This window comes from Ammospiza nelsoni, chromosome 13 (assembly GCF_027579445.1).
Source record: "Ammospiza nelsoni isolate bAmmNel1 chromosome 13, bAmmNel1.pri, whole genome shotgun sequence".
NCBI classification, from domain to species: domain Eukaryota; kingdom Metazoa; phylum Chordata; class Aves; order Passeriformes; family Passerellidae; genus Ammospiza; species Ammospiza nelsoni.
Genome location: NC_080645.1, coordinates 14,762,266 through 14,785,230, shown reverse-complemented (window position 1 = coordinate 14,785,230; position 22,965 = coordinate 14,762,266). Strand labels below are relative to the sequence as shown.

Genomic DNA, 22,965 nt, shown 5'->3' with positions numbered 1-22,965 from the left:
CAGCTCCATCACATAGCAGAGTTATAACATATATCTACAAAAGAAAAAAAAAAATCAGGGGCATAAACAAGACTAGTTTGCTCTTAATGAGATGTTTAACCTCCTGTGTTTAACTGCCCAATATTCCCTTAAAGACAGATGCTTCCATCTGGGGCTGTTGGTGCCACAGCTGTGCACAGAGGATACAGTCTGATTGGAAAAATAGCAGCTGAAGATCAGCTGATAAAAGTTTAGCTCCATAGAAGCAGGGCTAATGCAGGAAGAAAGAAAGTGCTAGGTTCTCATTTTAAGTATCTTACATGGACCAAAGAAACCAAACCAAACAACAACAATAGCAAAAAAGAGAGATTATTTTGCATAAGACATAAGTGTCTACTCAAATTTCTGCTTTAACTTGAAGAGATTTCAGAAAACATAGAAGGATCCTGAAGCTCACAAGCTGAGTTGAAAGTTTAATTTCAGAAAAAGCATCACATTTTTCTTAAGCGTGCTATTCAATCACATTTACTTCAGCTAGGACTCTTGTGCTGTCATGCACTCAGTGATGAATTGTTCTCTCCTGTGATTTGGAAGAGCCTTATCTCCAGGAGTCCAGGGGAGCGTGACACTGAGAAGCTGCAAGCTCCAGTAAAAGCCTGGCAGGGTAGAAATGCAAAGGTCAAGCCTTGCTTAGAGACCACTTTGCCCCACGAGCTGAATTGTAGCTGTTCTTTTGGTAGTGTTATCCAAGCACTCAAGAACATGTGAAAAGTGATGTGTGTAAGAAATTAAAAAGAATCAACCCTTAAACTCAATGCTTTAATTACCTATGGCCCACAGAAGTCAGCCAGTGTACACCTTGTGGCTGGTGTGTGAGTATGCAGAAACAACAGAAGGAAGGCAACCAAAACATCCCAGCACCACTGGAAATATCAGTGAGAAAGCCAAAACTAAAGCAAAGCTCTGCTCAGGCTTTTACTACAAACACAAACATTTCAGACTATAACATACCTTTGACCTCCCCACTAACTTTAAAGTCTCAAGAGCTAAGGATAAAATTTTAGCAATGCCATCACTGTGTGCCCTGTATTGTCAACAGAGACCAGACCAGGCACTGGAGAACCCACCACACCCTCAGCTCCACACCTCACCAGCTGCCCACTTGCTTTCATTCATTTGCCCCAGCTCTCCCTCTACTTTTACATAGCAGAAAATCTTGGTTAAGTAAAGGTGATCTTCAAACAGGCCAGTCAAAGGGTGAAGAGGCACTGAGACAGAAATCTTCCATCTGCATCTCAGCTGTTTCTCATTAGGTAAAACTTCTTTCTGATGAGGCAGCCAATAAGTACCATTTTGTTACACCACTATTAGGGGTCAATATGACAGGATTTGGCTTGAAAAAGACATTCTCTCTTTTTTTCCCCTCTCAAGAGATTTATAGAGTTTTGTCCTGTATTCGTGTTTATAAGTAGCACTGGACTTTTTCTATACTTAAGATTGTATTTTGTAGTAATATTGCTTCATTTTAGAAACCAAGCAAGTAGATTAAAAGAGGGGAGGAAAGTTGTCTGATTATAGATCCCTGTCTTCAGTTATGACTTTAACATACAAATTCTCTCATGTACCTAGAGTGGGAGAAAAGATTCCTTATGTATACATTATTATATCCTTAAGATGGACCAGTAAAGGGTTTTTTTTATTTTCAGTTACTGGGCTTTGAGCAAAATTTTCCCAAGTTATCAGTTCTGGAGTGCTTAGTACTGATAGCACTGAATTTCTGTAGCAAAACTACTTCTGGCGTAGGACTGGATTGAGCTTCATGAAGAGTATGTGAAAGTGCAAAAATCAATAGCAGGAAGCCTCATATTAAAGCAAAAGGATTTCTGCTTACTCATGCTCCATTGTTGGCTATTTGTTCCCAGAAGGGTTGGGGAGTGCCAAGCTCCTGAACCTGCATATAGGAAAATCCCCATAATATTTAAAGTCTCAAAAGCAACTTGCACCTGCTGTTTACTGTAATAATGAATACGCTTTGACCTTTCTGCTCCTGTGTGCAGATTAGATGCTGTTTTGCTGTCTAAAGCGTCTGTGTGTTTCCAGGGATGCTGCAATGGATGCTCAGTGATGCTCACTATGACTCTGTTAATATTTCAAGGCTCTTGCCTCCTGCTAACCCAAGCCGGGTGTAACAAGTCTCCCGGGGATTTAGAAAGGGCAGCAAGGTGGGTTACTCAGTGAAGAGTCTCCTTATGGGTTCCAGAGGGCAAAGCAAGCTCTGGAGGAGCATCACTGCTGAGCCGCGGTCCCTGCAGGGCTGTGAGATGATCGCACCGGGCTCAGGCTCCCAGGGCAGGCGGCCCAGGGCGTCGGCAAAAAGCACCCAGGGCGCTGAGCCCCAGCGCTGCCTCTCCAGCGGGTGGCCACACATCCCCATACAGCCTTTCTCCTCTTTTCCTCCTGAGCAACCTGTCAGCGCTAGCGCTGGTAAGTGCTGCGCGGGTAACTTCCAGCCTTCCAGCACCGCCGTCCTGCCGGGCTGCCCCGCTGCTCGGAGGCGGCTCCACTGCTCCTTTTCCTCCTGAGAAACAGCCGCGCTTGGGCTCCTGTTTGGGAGATGGAGCCGAGGAGCCGCGCTGCCGCCCGCCCGGGACTCTGCTGCTCCTCACCCACTCCGGCTGCCAGCCTCCCCCGCCACTGATGGCAAAGCCGGAGCGGCGAGAGCCCTCCCGGCCCGGGGCAGGGCGGTGCCCCCCGAGCAGAGGGCGTGCCGGGCGGGCGAGGGGCCGGGCTGGGCGCGCTCCCGCCGGGTAAGAGCGGGAGCGGCTCCAGGCCGCGCTGCCGCCGCGGCCTCGCGTAGGGAGCGGGCGGCGCGGGGAGGCGCCTCGGGCGGGCGCGGCGCTACGAGCGGCCGGGGCGGAGGGAGGCGGCCGGGCCGCGCTGAGGCGGGGAGCGGAGCGCGGGGATGGGTGAGGAGCTGCGCGGTGGGGCGAGCCCAGAGCCCGGTCCTGGCCGGAAGGGGTCTGGAAATGAAGATGAGAAAGCAGGCGCTTGCCTGTTCTTGCTATGTGCTGAGTGAGCCTGGATTTAGGGTTGGGCTTGTTAGTATGTTGGCCGTAGCACCTCTGGGACAAGCTAAGAGCTGGCGTTGTTCAGCCTTGCAGAATGCTCTGGGGAGCTCTTGGAGCCCCTTCCAGTACTTAAAAGAGGCTTATATGAAAGGAGGGTGACATTTTACCTGGGCAGATAGTGGTGGGGCAAGGAGGAACGTTTTTGATCTAAAAGAAGAGACATTTAGATTGGATGTTAGGAAGAAATTCTTCCCTGTGAGGGTGGCAAGGGCCAGGTACAGGTTGCCCAGAGAAGCTGTGGCTTCCCCATTCCTGGAAGTGTCCAAGGCCAGATTGGATGGAGGTTTGAGCAACCTGGTCTAGTGGCAGGTATCCCTTAGCCATGGCAGGGGGGTTGGGATGAGATGGTGTTTAAGGTCCCTTCCAAACCTCTTCTATGAATCACTGAGGTGAGCTGTAATTAAAAGCCCATACTCATAGTTGCTGTTTAAAATTAAATATACTAGTCAAGGGCACAATGGTCTGTGTTTCCCCCAGTTTTCCTCTTTACCCAGAACATCCTACAAGAAAGGATGAGATTAAAGCCAGAGCCCACCTGCATAGAGGACAGTGAAATTAAACCTGCCTGTTGAAAGGCCTTAAACTGCGGAAAGGCAAGATGAAACCTCAGCTGTGTGTGTGACCCTGTGCCTCTCTTCTCCTCAGAGGGCTGATGGTGATGAGGGCAAAGCGATGTGGGCTGTGGCTTGAGGCCCTACATGGGTTTGAGAGGAAGAGTAAAGTGCTGCAGGTGGCCATTGTTTCCAAACTTTCTCAGCTCTTTCCGTTTTAATCCAATATTTTCTCAAACTCCCTTGTTATGTAACACTTAAAGTCATTGTATTTTGCGTTTGTGGGAATGGGAGGGCTTGAGGGATGGTTGAAGAGATAGGCTGAGAGATTTCCTATCCCGAGTGGTAATTTTGATTGAATTATTTTGCTTAAATGAACATTTTAGTTTAGAATAAATTGCTGGCTGGCTGATTTCTGGTTAGTGCCTGTCAGTTGTGCGCTGTGTGCTTTGTGCTGGGCAGTGGAGCAGATTGCAGCAGCCTCGTCAGCTTTGTGTGGAGTGTGCTTGTATTTGTTGGCCTTTACCCACAGCACTTAGCACTGCATTCTTCTTTAACATCAAGCACGTATTCCCATTGACCACAGCTGCAAGCAAGTCCTCTCACTTCAGGTTTATCACAGCTTTTTCAGTCATTAAAGGAAGGCATAAGGGTTTGCAGTCATCTGGCAGAGAGCAGTAATGCTGAGCAGAGGAAGGGAAAGGTTTTGCTCACTGGCTGATGTCCAGCATCCCTGCAGGGCCCTTCAGCTGAGGGGCAGTTTCCAATGAGGGCTACCCCAGCATTACACTGGGGCTGGTGGAAGAGGTGGGATGGTTTTTTCTGCTTGGGAAATTGGAGGAGCAGCAGCTGTGCTCCCTCTCAAAGATGCCTTTGCTTGTGGCTCCCCACCCTCCATACTTAGAGCTCTCAGATAAACACTGCCATCATCAGATGATAATGTTTCTGGGCCACTTGCTGAATTTGGAGAGCTCGTGGTGTGTTCTCTTTTGTGACTGAGAGAGATATTTGTATTTAAGTGTTTAGATCTATACAGTGAGCAGAATATTCAGAGTCAGTGAAGGGCTAAGCACCAGCAAACTCTTCTTCACTTGCTGTGTAAATAGCAAGAAGGGCAATTGAACTGGTGAACCTCCTGATTTTCAAATGATAGCCCTCATTTACATTCCTCATTGGTGCATTTACCTCTGTTCTAGAATATAGGTGTTAAGCAAGACACATTTTTATTTTTCACAAAAAGCTTTTCCTATTTCTGTACTGGTGTGATTGGAATGACATGGTTTCTTCTCCCCTGATGTTTTCCAGGTTGGGAGTCCACTCAAGAATGGATAAATGTAAGCAGCCTAATGTTAACCAGAAGATCAACCTTGAAAAATTCAGTCCTGAAATTCTCTCTGAAACTGAGAAGCTCTTTGAGAAGAAGTTTACTTACACTAAGCCAGTGAACGATGAATGGAAGCTGCCAGATCCCAGCAATGCTTTTACATGTGATCATGTGGAATTTCACTCACTCCAGGCTCTGAAGGACTCAATGAATGAAGTGAAGAACCAGCTGAGTGATAAGAACCTGGAGGATTGGCATCAGCACACCTCATTTACCAATAAAGCAGGGAAAATAATATCTCATGTGAAGAAATCTGTGAATGCTGAGCTCTGTACCCAGGCATGGTGCAAATTTCATGAGATCCTGTGCAGTTTTGCTCTTCTCCCAGAAGAAGCTCTTCAAAATGGAGAACTGAATTCTGTGCACCTCTGTGAAGCGCCTGGAGCTTTTATAGCCAGCCTTAACCACTTCTTGAAGTCCCACCATGTCCCTTGCCACTGGAATTGGGTAGCTAATACCCTAAACCCTTATCATGAAGCCAACGACATCCTTATGATGATCATGGACGACCGTCTGATAGCGAACACGTTACCTTGGTGGTACTTTGGCCCAGATAACACTGGGGATGTGATGACATTAAGACATCTAACAGGACTTCAGAGCTTTGTGAGCAATATGGCCACAGTCCACTTGGTAACTGCTGATGGCAGCTTTGATTGCCAGGGGAATCCAGGTGAGCAGGAAGCTCTTGTCTCACCTCTTCATTACTGTGAAACAGTCACTGCTTTAATGATCCTGGGCACTGGAGGATCCTTTGTTTTGAAGATGTTCACTCTGTTTGAGCACTGTTCTATCAACCTGCTCTTTCTGCTGAACTGCTCTTTTGAGGAGGTCCATGTCTTTAAACCAGCCACCAGCAAAGCTGGGAACTCAGAGGCCTATGTGGTTTGCCTTCGCTATATGGGCAGAGAAAGCCTTCATCTGCTTCTTCCTAAAATGACACAGAACTTTGGAACAGAAATGCTCAACAAAGCTCTCTTCTCCCAGCATACACTTCCTGAATCATTCCTTAAAACACATGAGGAGTGTTGCATGTTCTTCTACAAGTGCCAGGTGGAGACTATCTCTGAGAATATCCGTCTTTTTGAGCGCATGGAAGAAGCAGAGCAGGTGAAACTGAACAAGTTAAGAGACTGTGCAGTAGAGTTCTTCATGCAAAAGTTCCACCTGAAACCCATTGGCAGAAATAACTGGCTTGTCAAGAAATCCCAGGCTGGTTGCAGCATGAATGCAAAATGGTTTGGGCAAAGAAACAAATACTTTAGTACATACAATGAAAGGAAAATGATGGAAACCCTGACATGGAGTGATAAAGTGGCAAAGGGCTATTTGAATCACTGGGCTGAGGAACATAGTTTAAATAATGCTGGGAACATGTGTGTTCTGGAAGGATCATTTTCTAACCTTGAATGTAGCTTTTGGTACATTTTGGAAGGAAGAAGATTGCCCAGAGTAAAGTGTTCTCCATTTTGTGATGTTCAGGTCTTAGAAAATCTTAATGAAGCTGTGAAGGAGTTGGGTGGGGGGAGGCTGAAAAGCAGATCAATGCTGCAGCCTTGTCACTCTTGTGAATTTCTTCCTGGGGAACTCATACTGGCAAAAGTTTCTGATCTTGCCAGGTGCCATCAGCAAGGCCTAAATGAAAGTTGTAGTGACCAATTCAAGTGCCTTGTGGTGGGCTTTCCCACCCTGTGTGACACAGACAGCCAGCCCAGCATGGAAATAAAGCCCATGGACGCAGCCACGCTGCTGACTTTCAGCTTCTCTTTGCTGTACGATGGAGAACCAAAGTACCAGCAGCAGCTGTTGGAGTGTGTTCTGCATTCCTTGGCGCAGCTGGCAGCAGGAGATGCCTTGGTTTTGCCTGTTCTCTCCTGCCTGACACGTTTCACAGCTGGCCTGGTGTTCATCCTGCACTGCTGTTTCCGGAGCGTGGCGTTCGCGTGCCCGACCTCGCGGGAGCCCCTGCGCAGCGGCGCCGCTCTGCTCTGCGTGGGCTTCCGAGGCCTCCCCGCGCCCGTGGCGGAGTTCCTGCAGCACCTGAACGCTCTCATGAGCTCCCTGCTGGACACAGACTCTCCCCAGCAGGTTCTGCAGTTCGTGCCCATGGAGATTCTCCTCCAGGGCAAGCTGTTGGAGTTTCTGTGGGATTTAAACACGGCCATTGCAAAGAGACAGCTCCACCTGATTGTGCAAGCTCAGCAGCAGCGAATGACTAGTGACATTCCACTTTAAAATAACTCTAGAACTGTGTGAGTTGCTGCTGCTAGACCTTGTTTCACAGGCAGGCAGAAGGTGTTAAAAACACTGTTAATGTGAAGGTAACATTAATGCAAAACTGGTGTGACATTGAGGGTGCTGGCAGGATGTTTTGAGCTATCAATCCTAGGTGCACCATATTGTATCTGTAGGAAATAGGAGAAAAGAAAGCCAGACCTTGGTTTGTGGCCACTGAGTTGCATGTTTCAGGATGCAGAATAACATGGCATATTTGATTCAATGGAAGCAAGTGCTGACATGTGAGCATAAGCCTCAGAGCCTCCCATTACCATTCCTAAAAACTGTCTTTTGACATCCCTTTAATTTACAGTTGGTGATGTGGGGGAAATCCTGTGTAACTTGCCTTACCATTTTGGATGGTATGAAGTGGTGGTGGTTATGGGTACATGGCCCCATTTACCATTCTTAAACAAGAGCCTCTGAATTTTCACCTCGTAGCCTTTGAATATCAGCCTCTTCTTTAGCACTTCAGTGAGTGAGGGCTGAGATGAAAATTTCCTTGCCAAAGCCTGATAATGGTTTCTCCATCTCATTCTTGCAGCTGTTTTGTGAATGCCATGCTGATATCCTGAGTTCCAGTTCTTTGTGCACTTCAGTCACTTGACAGAAGGATCAAATGGAGCTGTTTATGCCAGAGCAGTGCTCAGCCTCTGGCTGTTCATTGCTTACTCTTCAGGCAATAATTTGGATTGCCATCAAGCCCTCTCTTGTGACTTCTTATGGGTCCAAAGCTGAGCTCAATTCTCGAGAATGAAATTTGCTAAAAGAATTAGCCAGTGGCTGTAGACACTTGGGCTTGTAACAAGCAGAACCTTTAGGAGACATTTAAATGCAGGAAACTTCCACCAGCCACGAGAGGCTCATAACATGCAGTTGCTGGGATTTGCCAGCTTTTCCCTGCTAAAAATCCTTAAAACAAAGGCTTTGAAGTGTTACCACCTGAAAAAACAGTTCACCAGTTGTGTGCTGCCTTTCTTGCGCACACAAGTGTGTTCATGTTTGTGTGAGAGCCCTCTGGGTTGTGCAGCCATGAAGCTTTTGTGTTGTAAGTAATCAATGTGTGCTTTTGATGTAAAGGATGCATATATTTTTGAAGTAGAAGAAAATATGTTGAATTACATGGTTGTTGTATATTTTCATTTTATTGACAAATGTTGAAAGTGTTAAAAGACTATTTTTTTTTAAAAAAAGAAGGGAAAACAACTACTGTTTGGAGAAAATAAAGCCTTTTATTTTAGATTTTCGGTGTTGCTGTTTACATATTTATTTACCAAATATGGAAGAAATCAGTGAAATGCAGTAGGGGAGCCTGGGAAGGTTTAAGTGTTTTTTGTGATTTTTTTTTTAGCCAGGCTTTCCTTATCTTGTCATTTATCCATCCTTGCTGAGTGAAGGGTGTAGTCATCTGCATTTCTATCCAACTTTAACTTTGGAGTTTACCAGCTTAGAGAGACTCCACTTGTAGACTTGGTCAAAGCAGGGGAGGAGGCCTGCACAGAGTTCCCTTGGCCTTGTCACTGAGCCTGACCATCCATGTCCCTCCGTGGCTCCTGTAACTCTTAGCAGCAAGGATTTTATCTTAAGGATCTTCAGTTTCTGCTGGCTGTGACCACTGCTCAGGTAGGACGAGGTTGTTACACACTGTAATTTTGTCTGCAAAATCCATTATTTATTCTCATCCTAATTGCTTGCCTTCACTGAGTGGTGTGATTGAGAAAAAACTGTGTGCCTAATTCCTCAGGGCTGGCTCTGCTGCACTGCCAGGGGTTCCAGGTGATTGTCTTTGGGTCGGCTGTCCAGTTTATCTGGAGAACTGTCTGCTAACTCATTTTGATTGCAATTATTAATGTGTGACAGTGTTCACAGGGGTTTTCGGATTGGGGAGGAGACGAGCATCTCACTTTATTTCAGAATGCTTGCTTTATTATTTTATGATATATATTACATTAAAACTATACTGAAAGAATAGAAGAAGAAGTTTCATCAGAAGGCTAGCTATGAATAGAATAAGAAAAATGATAACAAAGGTTTGTGGCTCGGTTCTCTGTCAGAGCCAGCTGACTGTGATTGGCCATTAATTACAAACATCTAATGTGAGCCAGTCACAGATCTACCTGTTGTATTCCACAGCAGCAGCAGATAACCATTGCTTACATTTTGATCCTGAGGCCTCTCAGCTTCTCAGGAGGAAAAATCCTAAAGAAAGGATTTTTCATAAAGGATGTCTGTGACAATGTTTTTCCCATTGCCTTTCTCTTTGGAAGTAAGCACCAAATTAGAGAGCTGGGGAAGATCATTCTTTGTCCTAGAGGTGTGAGATGACACAGGAAATAAATCCTGTTCTGACACCTTCATTTCTGTACAGCTAGTGGTGATTCTTGGGGAAATCTTTATGCAAGAAGTGGAGTTGAATGGATGATGAACTGCATGACAGCCGTGTCTCTCTTGGTTTTAGCGAAGCTGAAAACTTTGGTTGTTAATGTCAAAATGTTCTTCAGGGGATGTGAGGACTTTGGAAGCATCCTTGAAACAAGAGACTGGGTTGGAAGTGCTTGTTATGGGGATTGTCAGGTTGATTTTGGTGCAAATACTGTTTAATGGGTTTATAGTTTTACTGAATTACAGGGAAATTTAAATGCTTAGAATTGTATTCAAGCCTATAAAAAGTTTTATTAAATATTTGCATTTGCAATATAACAGTATAAAAACAGTGCCTAAAGACATGAAATGGCAGATTGGAAAGTAAAGGGGAAATATGGATGTCTTCATTTTGCTGCCACAGACCTTAAAAGATGCATATGCAACTTCTTCAGTCCTTAAAGTCAATTTATACACTGCATTATTTAGATTATGCATCTTATTTGAATTTTGATAGATCTTAATATGCTAGTATGCCTGGCAGTTTTTGAATTCAAATAGTTGGTGTTGAAAGCAAAGACAAAGCACTGAGCCCAAAGCAAATTAGCTTTCTCCCTGGCTGAACAGCTGTTTAACAAATGTCCTTTTTCTGTCTTGTGTCAGGTCCTCTGTGTCCCCCATCGAGTCTGGGGAGATGAAATTTTACCTGTAATACAACTTGCACTAGAGCACCACAGTTAATGGCTCCTCTTATTGAAACAATAATATGAAATTGTATATTAAAACAATATTTTTTCCTCTGTAGGAAACTTGAAGAGATTTATTGAAGTGCATTTTCATAGTGCTTTACTAAATGGGGATGACTCGCTTGTTAAAGAATTGATTTATCTAAACTGGGGGATAGCAGGGAGAAGTGCCTGTCACTTGCTGGTGAATTGATTTGTTTAGATTGGGGGATAGCAGGGTGAAAGTGAATCAATATTCAAAACTTATTTGTTGCTGAAGCCAGAGATCATTATCTGGGTATCAGAGAGATGAATGAGCAAATGCTGCCTGATATAAATGAAAGCTCATGCCGAGGTAGCTCCAGGTCCTCAGCTGTCAGCTACCTGTGCCTCAAAACAATGACCCTGTAGCCAGTGGGTAATGAAACCTCAATTAGGACTAAGAAATAAAGGGACTATGGTGAAGTGCCTTAATTTAAGTCTCTAGAGGGTTAAGGTGATTAAATACTTGCTTTATAATCAGTTGACTGCCCCAGGTTGATGACAGAGCACAACTCAACACCATTGAGTTGAAATGTAATGAAATCTGTCTTGGGGTCACAATTAAACCTAATTCCAAGGTGGCTGCTGAATAGCTGCATGTCCCCACAAATAATGGTGTGCTCTGACAGATGAGTGCTCAGCAGAGGAGTGTGGGGCCATCAGGATTGTGTGAGCCCTCTGAGCAGCTCCCTGCCTTTGCTGCTGCAGTGATGCTGATGGTCCCCAGCCGTGCAGCTGGAGCTGTGCAGACAGCAGGAGAGCCCTGCATGCACTGGATCAGTAGCACAGGATGTGTTTGGGGTTAGTGCACATAGGGCTGGGATGGCTGTAGGATCCCTGCCTGGTGGGAATGCTGATATTTGGCAGCAGAAAGTTGTTGTCACACCTGAAAGCCACACAGCAGCTCTTTGAACTGGCATTGGGTGTTAGCACAAACCTGGATCCAGCTAATGTATTGGGAATAAAAGGAAAGCTAGTTCAAAAACTTTCTTTTGCTCTTTGGGAACTCTGGAGAGGCTGGTCCACACCTAGGATGAGCTTGCACTTTTTGTGGGAACACCAGAGGAGGCTGGTGTTTAATAATTGTCAGCACTATGGTCTTAACTATAAATCACAAAGTAATTGATTTCAGGATGTTAACAAAATTTAGATTTATGGAGAAGTTCAGTTATGCTTAAGATGCATAGTTAATAGCACTGGCACTGAATAAAACCCAAATTAACTTTGTTTCCATTATGAAACAGGGTAGTATTAGATCATAAATTTATATTCATATAAGTGGTTTGGCTCTTAATTATGTGAGTAGCTTTGTGAAAGTTCAGTGCTTGAAAATTGTTTTCAGACTTGGAAACCTGTTCAAAGCTCTGGATATTGTCCAGCTTTCAATTCCCAGCAGTATTGCTGTGCTGTGTGCAAAAACTTGAGAGCAGACTCTGACTGGATTTGCTCAGACTTTTTGGAAGGAAGAGTTTGAGTAGGAAATGGATTAAACTCAAATGTAAATTCCTCTGACTAGTTCCTCACTAGATTACAGAGGGGACAGGCAGGACAGCCACTGCTCCTTAGGCTGGATGCTGAGACAGTGGAGTTTACCAAAAGGAAACCAGAACAGAAGTTACAAATGTAAATTATATAAATTTACAAATGTACAATTGTAAATTAGACAATCCTCTTGCATGATCCTGATGACAAACTGCTCTTAGTGAGAGTAACAGGCCTCAGAGCTGGTTTGGGCTGAGCACATGCAGCAGCTGAGAAGAACTATTTATGTTCCACTAACTGACCTTACTCATCACATCACTCTCTGCAGCTTTGAAGTGACCCCTGAAGGAAACAGTGACAGCAGCAATCTCAGGAGCATGAGTGGAAGTAATGAAGCAGTAATTAGCAATTAATAAAGTGTGGTGAAACTTTTAACTGCTGCACTGGCCTAGAGGTCTGGTGCTGGAGTGGAATAGTCCCTTGGAAATCTACAACTTGGATGCTTAATTACGATAATTTCCTTTAGACACCATCTGCTCTTGGAGCCAACTTGTATATTTACTTTTTCCCTTGAAGGTAGATGAGTTTTAAGGACTCCACTTCTGTGGCTTTTCACAGCAGAGATTAAATTGAAGCTGGGATCAAGGTGTGGGGAATGAGATGGCCCCTGTGGCTGATGTGTCCTACAGAGACTCTGAGGACAAGGTTCTGTTGGAATGGCCAGCAGGGTGTTAGAAAAGAGTCAGAAAAACACAGACAGAACTTTCTTTGTAGTTGGTAGAGGGATGTTATCTTTTCCAGGGGGGCATAAATTGAAATTGTGCTCTCTCTGTGCTCTTCTCTTCCCCTCCCCACCTCCAGCCCTTCTGAGCCATGTCTGGAAGATGTCACCTTTCAGAGGGAGGCATAATGAAAGGCAAGGATTGCTGAGGAGCCCTCCTGCCCTGAAGTTGCCACTGGGTCACTGATAAGAAGCAAACCTGAGTGAGGCCAGTGACACTCTCTGAGGAAGGAGGACACCTGTGGGATCACCATGGGGAAGCTCTTTGCTCCTCAGAGCTGCTGCACTGTGTTGCTTTAGCAGGTGTGTGCTGGGTTATGGCTTGCCATGCACTGGCAGGTCAGCTAAGGCCAGAAGCTAAACTACATCACCACTCCTTGCTCTCCTTAAGATGAGCCTGAAAAATGGTTAGATCATGAAAACAAACAGCCAAACATCACCAGCCTTCCCCTCATTCCCCACTGTTAGTCATCTGTGGCAGGAGCTAAGAGCGAGTCACGAGAGTCAGGTTAGGCTGAAATATCTTTTAGTTTTCAGCTCTAGGAATACCCAGTGGATTTGAACAGAGCAAAACACTTTTCAAACAGGAAAAGTGCAAAAATGGGACATGGGAATTTTGGAATATGTCGGTGCAATTTTAGACATCACTCGTTTGCACTCAAGGCTTGTAATAATGATTCTATCTTGTCTTGTGTAAATCAGTTTTAATTAATAGAGCAGATGTACCAACAATGCATCTGGAAATGAAATGGAGGAAAAAAGAAAAGAGGCAGCTGGTGCTAGTGGATGTAAATATTTGCTTTTTGGGAAGTGAAGCTCTGCAGAAACTTCAGGCTCCATTTCAAATTCAGAAGCCTGTTTCTTATGCCTGTGGAGATATATGGAGCAGAAAAAATTAACTAAACCATAATGCTGCTTTATTTGAATCTAGTGCATGTGATGTAAGTAGCCCAAGTTTTTGGAGCAGGGCCAACACATGAAGTCTTGGTTCCTGCTGAAATATTAAGACTTTGTTGATGCAAGGTGCATTAATTCCAGAGGAGCTGTCTCTGTACCAAGAAGCCTTCCCAAGCCTCTGCAGTACAGTTTTGGCCCATGAGCAGGGGCAAATGGAAATGCTGATGTTTGACCCTCACTAGAGCAGAGCAAGGGGCAGTGATGCTGCTGAAATAGGGCCTGACTGGCTGACCAAGTGTTGGGGGTCCCTATATCTGAAAGCTGCTGCTGGGTGGTGTGACATGTGTGTGGATGGACTCAGCCTCATGTGAAGCTGAGGGCTGAAACAAAGGCAAGGCATGAATTAGGGCTTTGCAGGTTTTGATGGAACTCTTCAGTTCTGCTGTGTTGTTTTTGTGCACTCTTAACTGCAGAATGATCTTTTAAACCTTCCCCACTTCCTTTCAGTATTGAACTTTTCATGAAATCCCAGGCTATTTGTGATAGAATTAGGAGAGCTTTTTGTTCTTTTGTGTGTTTTTGTTAGTGCCTGTGACTGCTAAGAAGAATGTGAAAACACAAGCTGAAAGCAGGAAGTACCACAGCAAACAGAACATAACATGCAAAACAAACCCACTTTAAAGCAAGTCGTGACTGGAAGTGGTGATGTCCAACCTGGAACTGGCAGTGTGGGAGAAGGAAGACAGTAAGGGTTGATCCAGAGCAGGTGTTTTGTGCTTGGTGAACCAGACAGCAAGGGTGGGAAGGATTCCTCAAAGTAGTTCAGGTGGTAGTGCACGTATTGTTAATGCTTATTGCAAGCTCTCTGAGGATAAGACAGACTTCCTTGCTCTGCAACTCACTTTTGGAACAGGGCATCAGGATGCTTGCACCCAACCTTGTGTGTAAATGTTCTGTTTTAGGATTTTGTGTCTTGATGCTAAGAATGCCCCACAGCAGAGAGAACACCTCAAAATGGCAGCACAGCTCAGAGCTGAGCTGGATCTGGATCGAAGTTAAACTCCTCTGTCCTTAAGACTTAGTTAAGAAAGTTTGCAGGTGTAAGTAGTGCTGCTGCTGAGGGGATTGGGTTTTCCATGCCTGGAAGCAGATTACAGCCCTGTCTCCACTGCATTTGCATTGTGGGAGCTTGTGTACAGTAACACCTCACTGTCTGTCCCTTCTCTTTCAGAGCTCTGCTGTCAGCTATTTAATACCCTGCTCTGGTTACTGCTGTCATTGTCCTGCTATTCTTCATCCTTCATCCTTAATTGTCCTCAGTGAGCAGCAGGCATCAGGAAGGTGGTGATGAAAATGAAATGGATTGGAAGAGGCAGCAGGAGCCCTGGCTGTGAGGGATTTGTACCATGCTCAGCCTCGCAGGTGAAGCAGCTGAGATCTTTCAGAAGGATGATGTGCTTGAAGATGGGTCAGACAGGGTCACCTGGACATGATGAAGTTTAATTTTGCATTATAAAGCGATTTTCCACTCAACTTCAGACTAATAAGCAGTTAAGTTCTTGGTACTTTAAAAGCAGAATCTCCTTTTGTACTTTTGTCATTACCAGGTGTTGAATTGGCAGCTGACAACCCCTGTGGTCTTGCTTGTCCATCCATCTTCCCATCCCTGTGGGCTCAGGCAGTGTGCATGTCTGGAATGCCTGCACACGTTCCTCTGTCCATTGTTTCTTATGGGAAAGATTGAATTGTGGTCAGTCACACTTCCAGGATCATTTCCTCCTCAGGTAATGGATTGCCTGAAACTGTAGTTTGCCTATTTGGGAAATTATTGCAGAACCAAATTTAGGGCTGAGGAGTCAAATGAAGAGAGAAGAATGCAGAACACTCAGCTACAAGCCTGTACACCCTGGTTATGTGTGTATTCAAATGTGTGGCTCTGTCTCCCCAGGCTGCAGAAGTTATTGTGTGGAATAATTCTCTGTTGTAGGATTTCTGGAAACTAACTGGAAGAGGTGTTAGGTTCTGACTTATTTTATTCCCTCACTACAGCCAGGGTCACTCTGACTGTGTCCTTAGGGTGTCCTTTTCAAGTCTTGGCCTTCTGGGACTTGAAGGGCAATGAAAAATTTGCCTTCAGACCCAGTGGACTGTGAGGGGGCTCTGGCAGGTGAGACAAGGCTGTGCCCAGAGCAGGGATTTTCCTAAATGCTTGGCTACCTGAGCTGTAGCCACCACCTTCCAGCAGCACTGTAAGTTGTGCAGGTCTGAGCTGTGCCTTGGCTGACTCTGAAGTGTCAGGTAAAACCTGTTGGCTGATGTTTAAATGCTGAGTAACCTTGCTCTGTAGGGGAAATGGGAAACTTTGGAGGCAATTCTGTGACATAAGAGTCCTGTAAAGGAAGAAGGAGCAATTTGTCAAATGACACTGTCACCTCTGATGAAGGGAGTCAGCACAGGGCACTGTGTCCTAGGTGGCTTGCTTGATGTTTTGTTAAGGATTTGAGCTGCCCATTTCCCGCTGAGCTTTGGGATGCAGATGTCAAAGCTGGCTCTGTTTAGATGGGGTTCTGCTTCAGAGCTGCACTTCAAAAGCTGGTGGAGAATGTACCAGCAGGGGGGACTGTAATTGCCATATATTTTGCCCATAATAATATGGGGGAAGGAACAGGGGCAGCTGGAAAGAATAAATGAGATGTTACATCTGATGACTCCCAAGTCTTCTTTTTCCTGGGTGTTAGCTTTGCTGTGGAAGGCAGGAGGAGGGAGTGGAATCCTGTGTCTCCTCAGCTGTTGTGGATGCCCCCTTTTTTTAAATCCTGACTTTAAAATTGAATGCTTGTTAAAAAGCAGGAATCAACAAGGGAGACCTGGGCCAAGCTCTTTGCTAGCAGAGCTGTGCTGAACTCTCTGCCCTTGTACCAGGAGTTAATTTGCCTTCCTGTGGTGGAAGGCAGAGAAAATGCCCCCCACAGAAGGGAAACAACTTGCTCAGTTAAGCTTCCTCTGCCCTTTCCTTTTTACTTAAGAAAAGAGAGCCAACTCTGATGAAGATGGAATCATTGGCACAAAAGGTAAGTCACAGAGATATTTGCAAAACCTTTCCTTTGTGAAACCAGAGCAGAAAGGAGAGTTAGGGTGACTGATCTTTAGATTTAGCTTCCTCTGTGGCTCTGACAAGCCCATGAGCAATTGCCCATCCTACCATACATGACTGTGAGCAGGACAGCCCTCTCTGATGCCTGTCAAAGGGAACCTGTCAGACCAGGAGGGAGTTTCTCGTTCCCTGCTAGAGAAGAGATGGTGTCCAATCCTTCCCCTCCTACAGAGCTGTGGCTGTCACCTCAGGAAAAGAGGGGTCTTGGTTTGCATCTGGGCAGCAGGATGGGATATTTACCTTGTGACACAGTGGTACCTCTAAGGCAAAGCAAAAGACTACTCCTTTTGTTGAATATTCATTTTCACTCTGAATTTATCCTGTCTGAACAGTTTTGTTGAATCCTGTCTGTTCTCCCCAGCTGTCCATCACTGACTCTCACGCTTTGATGGTTCTTGTCTCAAATATCATGGTAAAAAGATCTTAGTTATTTTCCATTTCCTTTTTTCTCCTTTGAGAAGTCTCATTTACTTTCTGCAGCTGTCCTGACTCCCTTCCTCCTATCATTACTGGGTAGCAATGTGGCAATTAGAGCTGGCCACCCCCAGGAGGAGGTGTGCTCCACTGGCTTTGAAAGACTTTGCAGCACTGTCCTTTGTGCTCTTCTCCAAAGCTTTTCTCTTCTCCCCGAGAGATGGATTTTAATGTGAAGCCATTCCTTGTATAGTAACACCTGTAAAGTTACAAAAATGTCTGGGACCTGGATTGGTTTTGTGAAGCCTTGATTCTTTTCATCTTCCTTGGAAGGTCCATTGTTCCCTATCTCTTTCTCTCTTCCGCCCCTTCTTTCCCTTCAAAGGATATCTTGGAGGTGATGTAAAGGCATCTATTGCTTAAATATTGACTGCCAAGCAAGGGCAGAGAAAGCATCAGGTGTCTCTTTCCTTGAGCACCATCCTCTATAGTTCTGGAGCCAGATGGGGACATTTCTGGAGGGATGGTGTGACATTCAGATCCCAGTGCTCCTTGCTTTGTCACTCTTTCACACCTGCTTTTCCTCCCCAGGCTTTGCCTCATCTGCTGCTCAGGCTCTGTGGCTCTTGTGGGAATCAAGCTGGTCAGAGAGAGCAGATCCTAAGCTAATAAGGAAGGAATATTCTGAGGTCTGTCTGATCTTGCTGAAGGCACTTTCATTTCCATTTCAGCAGAGCAGCCTAATGCTGGCGTTGAGTTGGGCCTGAAGGTTTGCTCTGGAGACCAAAGGATGGGGAAATTTAGAAGCTAATGCCTAATCCTGTGGGTATCAATAACATTTTTAATGCTGGTTCTTTGATAATTTGTAGGAGGCATTTAATTTTGGGTTCTGTGTAAGGTGGTGTAAAGCAATTCAGTGCAGCTGGAAGCTAGAGGCAAGGCTATTTATTTCAGGGCTTTGAAGAGCTCTACTCCAGTGATAGCTGTCTTACTGCTGCAGTGCCTGGCTTTATTTTGCTTTGGAGCAAATGAATAAAAATGTTCCTCTCATTTAATTTTCTCTGAGGTGAGAAAATTCCTGGAAGTCTGCTGATGAAATTAAGGAACATCTAAATCTCTTTTTTCCTGAAGTGGCTTGAGTGCAGTTCCCAGAAAGCCAAGGTTTGGGAGCCTGAGAGCACTGACTGGATGTTCTGAGAGGAGTCCTGACACGAGGGCTGGGCTGCAGATGTGCCTGTGGGTACTGCAGGGAGATGCTGCATGTCTTGGTGAAGTGACCTTTTTTTCTTTCTTTTGAAGGTTGCTGTACTCTCGGTACCAATTGCTAATAAACTACTTTCTGTTGGCAGGGCTGATGATCCATCAGTCTGTGTTCTCAGAGATGAGCCCTTTGCTAGGGCATCACTACAGAGAGCATTGTCGTATCTTGACAGCATTTGACATTTCCCAGGCAGTTCTTAAATCTCCCAATTGATGATGTTTAACCCTTTCCCCTAAGAGCCTTCCAGTAGTGATTGCTATAAACTTTAGTTTTCCCTTCAAAGAATTGCTACCAGAAGCTTCTGTGTTTTTGTCACTTGCTGTGTGCTGCCAATGAATCAATTATCTTTGTTGCTTTGGGCTTTAAATGTTGCCTTTAATTAGGATATGAGCTGTTCTGGCCATGGGCTGATGGACAGCTCTCTGGTGCCCAGAACCAGGAGAAGAACAGAGGGATTACTGTATTGCCTCTTGTACTTGAAGGAACAGTCCTTTAGCCAGGTGGGTTTGGATGTCTCATTTAGGAGGGGCACACCAGGCCTCAAAAGCCAGCAGTTTATGCCAATTTATTGGTTGTTCTGTTTCTGTCCTGCTTCTTGTCCTTCATTTGCAGAGCCAGATCAGGACTCTGTGATGCACAGAGGTTCAGGCAGGACCCTTTCTCCCTTTTCCTCCAGGACAGAATCTGTTGATTCAGCTCAGGATTTCAAGCAGGAATTGCACACAAAATGGAGCTGAATGAACCCTACTCCTAGCAAGAGCTGGTAGCAAGGATGGATGAGCAGTTCATTCACAGTCACTTAAACACAGAAGAAAATAAGATATGTGTGTTTAAAATTGCTTTCTCAAACCAGTGCTTGGCGGTATCTTGAGGTCTCAAGGGTTAAAACGCCTCTGGCAACTTGGATCAATATGTGGGGATTTAAAAGTGCTCTGGACTAAGCTGATAAATGAGTTAAACTGTGTTTAGCTAATTCCCTGGGTGGGTATAATTCAGCCAGCCCTGTGCTGAAGGCATCTAGAGCTTGTTTGGAGTTTGCAGTGGAGATTTCAGACTTTTTCTCTAAGACTTGGTTGGTCTGTGAGTGACTGATTTACTACCCAGAAGGTAGGAAGCACTTTGGAATCATTCCCTTTTGATGGAGATTGGAGGAAGACCTTTGGTTTTCTGTCTTGGACTTGTGACAGTGACTTCCACAGTGGTCCCATGTTCAGCTTGGGTCTGCTGTTTATCATCAGGATACAGCTGTTTTTTGGTTGTTTTGGGTTTTTTTTGCTTGCTTGCTTTTTTTCATTTTTTTTTCCAAGGCTGAGTGAATTAAGACCCTCTACTGCGTATTTTTGTAGGAGTCAGACCCCTCTAGAAAGGTAGAGGACAGCCCTAAACATTCAGACTCCCAACTAATAGTGTGATGGAAATCCAGCATGCAGAACTTTTTGTCCAGAGCGCATCCATACTGCTATTAGCTTCAGGAATCTGGTGCTTCCAGCATTGTATCTTCCCCCCTCCCTGTTTTCCCCATATCCTGGACTTGTGTTGGTTTCAGGTCTTGGCCCTGCTGTTTTGTGAGCTGTACCCCTCTAGGTTCAGTTATCAAGTGTTAGGAGAGATTTTGGTTTTTGCATTCTGTCATTGCAGTGGTTGTGTAAGTCACATGTGGAAAAGTCCCAAGTGCAGGCATATGGAGGTGGCAAGTCCTAATTATTTTGCCCTGAGTCCAGAAAGAAATGAACACCTTTAATCATTGAAATTTGGATGGCAATGAGTGATACAAAGCAATTGCATAATTTTAATTTTAGGGGATCAGCAGAAGAATGATCCTTTGCTCTGTTCCCTCAGCTAAAATGCTCAGCAGCTGTATAAAGAGGCCAGCAGCAGCTCTGGCTTTGCTTTGATTTTTGCAGTGAATGTTTGCTGTATTTAATCTGCTGGGCTGTTGTAAACAATCTCCCTGCAAGCAAGAAACTTGTGAGTGGCTGAGCTGAGATTTCCAGGTTCCTAATCAGAGGAAAGGCTGTCCCAGCTAAATCAGAGTTAGGCTCCTGATTGCATCCTGATAGAAAGGATTATTCATCCAGTGGAAAACAAATAGAGCTGCTGTTTGGCATATATTAGCTGAGCAAATCTTGGCACTCAGTTTGTGTTCCAGCTCTGCTTTTCTGAGCTGTGAGCTGGGTTCACTTACAGCTGGCCTGACTCTGGAACGTTCCCTCCCTTCTGACCTTTCCTCTGTGGTATGGCTGAGGTGCTTTGGGAACCTTTTCCCTTTTTTTCCTTTTCATCAGCCCATTTACAACAGCTCTGTCAGGCTGTTTGTGACTCAGGCCTCTCTTTACTATTTCCTGGCTGATCCCTGTGGTTTGTACAATCAGCTGTGGGTGCCATCTCTGATGTGCTGTGTTTGTGTTCAGCTGATGGCCCAGGCAGGGAAGCAGATGCTGGTGATGCCATGGCCTTGACAGTGCCTGCCTGGTGCTGGGGGACTGCAGGAGGCCATGAAGAAGAGGGACCAAAGATAAAGGTTGCTAAAAGGGGTTGCTTTTATTTCTCTGGGATTCTTGGTCTGTTACCCATCTTCTGGCACTTGTATGTGCAGGGCAGATAACCTCAGTGCCTTTCTGCTGTATGCTATGAAACAGTTGGCATTTTGGTTCAACACATGGCTGCTTCAAAACAAGTGCCACCCACAACAGGAGCCTTCTCCTTCTTTTCAGAGAGCCAAGGACGTTGAAGCTGTAAGCAGAGGTTAATTTACAGAGCAAGGACTATGGGATGGTGACATGTGGTATCTTTTGGAGCTTGTTTTGTAGCTGACAAATATGTGTCTGGCAACTTTAAAGGAAGATGAAGGCTTCTGTGAGCCAGAGAGGTGGGGAATCTCCATCCTGGCAGATACCTGCTGGGTGCCTCCCCACATAATCTGTTTTACCTTGGAAATTGTATGGTTTGTGCAGAGGCGTTGGACCAAAGACATCCAAAGTCTCTTCCACCTAAATCTTTCCATGGTTGTGTGCCTGATCCTTCTGATCATCAGTGCTTTATGTGGAGTGAAAGGGAGTGAAAAGAGCCTTATAAAACATGTAGAAATGTCTGCTGTGGGCCCTGGCAGGGAGCAGATGCCAGCTGCCTTTTCTCCTCTAAATGAATTTGTTTTACTGGAAGCACAACTGCTGTTGCTGTGGTGGACTTGTACATAGACTTGGGGCAAGTGGGAATGTCAGGAGGGGAATTTGAGAAGGAAGGAAGGCAGGAAGCCCCTGCTGGCAGCAGCCCCTGCCTTGCCAAGGGACCAAGCAGGGCTTTGGGAGGGATGTGCTGGGAAGTTCCTTGAATTGCTTCTGTCTCCAAGAGCAGCTGTTTACCTGGATTATGAGCATGGTGAGAGAGGGTTTCTTGTTGGGTGTACATCCCCAGGAGAGGCTGTGCTCGTATACCTGACCTTTGTTTTCACTCCATGCCAGGTGTTTCTAGGCCTTGAAATTTTGCTGTGGGCTCAAATGAACACTTAAGTCGAGGAGGACAAACGTAGGATGAGTTCCCAGGGAGACAGCACGTGTGCAGAGTTGTGCTCTCTCACAGCTTTTGTGGGAGACAAACAAGCTTAGTGGGCCAGGAATAGCAGGACTGATGATGCACATTTCCAGAGGGTTATGTGCCTTCAGAGCTCTCTGCAAATGTCAGCCAGTTTGTCTGCTGCCCTGCAAATGCTACTTGCTGGGAAGGAGCAATCCTGCTTTCCCAAGTGAATGTTCCTCCCCAGCTGCTTTTCAGCTCAGTTTGCCAGTGAGACTAAAAGAATAGGCTGCCCTTATGTGCAGGGTTAGAGGATTGCACAGAGGTGCAGCCCAGTGAGGCTGAAAGTGTGGAGGGACTGCTCTGACCTCCCCAGGGTCCCCTTGAGCTGAGGGCAGGCAGGGACCAGGGTGTCCAGTGAGGCAGAAAAGCTGGCTGAGCACTGGAGAGGAGCAAACCAAGGGACTGAAGGGGCCATTACAGCCTCAAATGTCCTTTCTGAGGGGAGATTTGCTGTCTGATCTGCTGCCTCTGTGTGGGGAGGGAGGGCTCAGAGCAGCAGAGGAGGGAGCTCTGTTCTGTCAGCAGCTGGAGCCTTCCCCTGTCAGCTGGCAAAGCTGTTGCTCCTTTTGCTCCTGGAGAAGTGTTATTTAACAAACAAACTTCCTGACCAGCCTCACTGCTGGGGTAATTCCTGTGTCTGCTCCATAAAGAGATTCATGGCTCCCTGTGCAGCCCAGCTCAGCTATTCCTTGTGAAGGTTTGATGTATCTGGCCTGGTTAATCCCTATATGGAGATATTATTTGTTAAAGGACGTCTCAGTGCTGGGAAGACCAGCCAGGGAAAAAAAAAATAGTTTCCAAACAGGTTTGGAAACCTCTGTCTTGTGGTCATAGGAAGATCAAACTGAAGCCATCGTTTTGTGTTCAGACCAGTAAGTTGTTGTGAACTTGGCTTAGAGAAGTTAGCATCCAGTTCCTGATTGAAAAGGTGGGAGCAGCAGCCAGGGAGGGTT

General features: G+C 45.5%; 1 protein-coding gene across 3 annotated transcripts; it reads left to right on the top strand.

Annotated features, from left to right (window-relative positions):
* The first annotated feature begins 2,683 nt into the window (after positions 1 to 2,683).
* On the top strand, positions 2,684 to 8,561 carry CMTR2 (cap methyltransferase 2). Of its 3 annotated transcripts, XM_059481457.1 has the most exons (3): positions 2,684 to 2,786; positions 4,964 to 7,130; positions 7,864 to 8,561. In XM_059481457.1, the coding sequence occupies exons 2-3, from the start codon at positions 4,983 to 4,985 to the stop codon at positions 7,924 to 7,926; spliced, it is 2,211 nt and encodes a 736-aa protein (XP_059337440.1). In that variant the 5' UTR covers positions 2,684 to 2,786; positions 4,964 to 4,982; the 3' UTR covers positions 7,927 to 8,561. The 3 variants fall into 3 exon arrangements, with proteins under 3 accessions (XP_059337440.1, XP_059337438.1, XP_059337439.1); XM_059481455.1 differs by having other exon boundaries at positions 4,964 to 8,561; XM_059481456.1 differs by lacking the exon at positions 2,684 to 2,786 and adding an exon at positions 4,228 to 4,269 and having other exon boundaries at positions 4,964 to 8,561.
* Positions 8,562 to 22,965: the final 14,404 nt, after the last annotated feature.

Excerpts from the sequence above, each read along its gene's own strand:
- CMTR2 (XM_059481455.1), top strand. The coding sequence starts at position 4,983 with ATGGATAAATGTAAGCAGCCTAATGTTAACCAGAAGATCAACCTTGAA.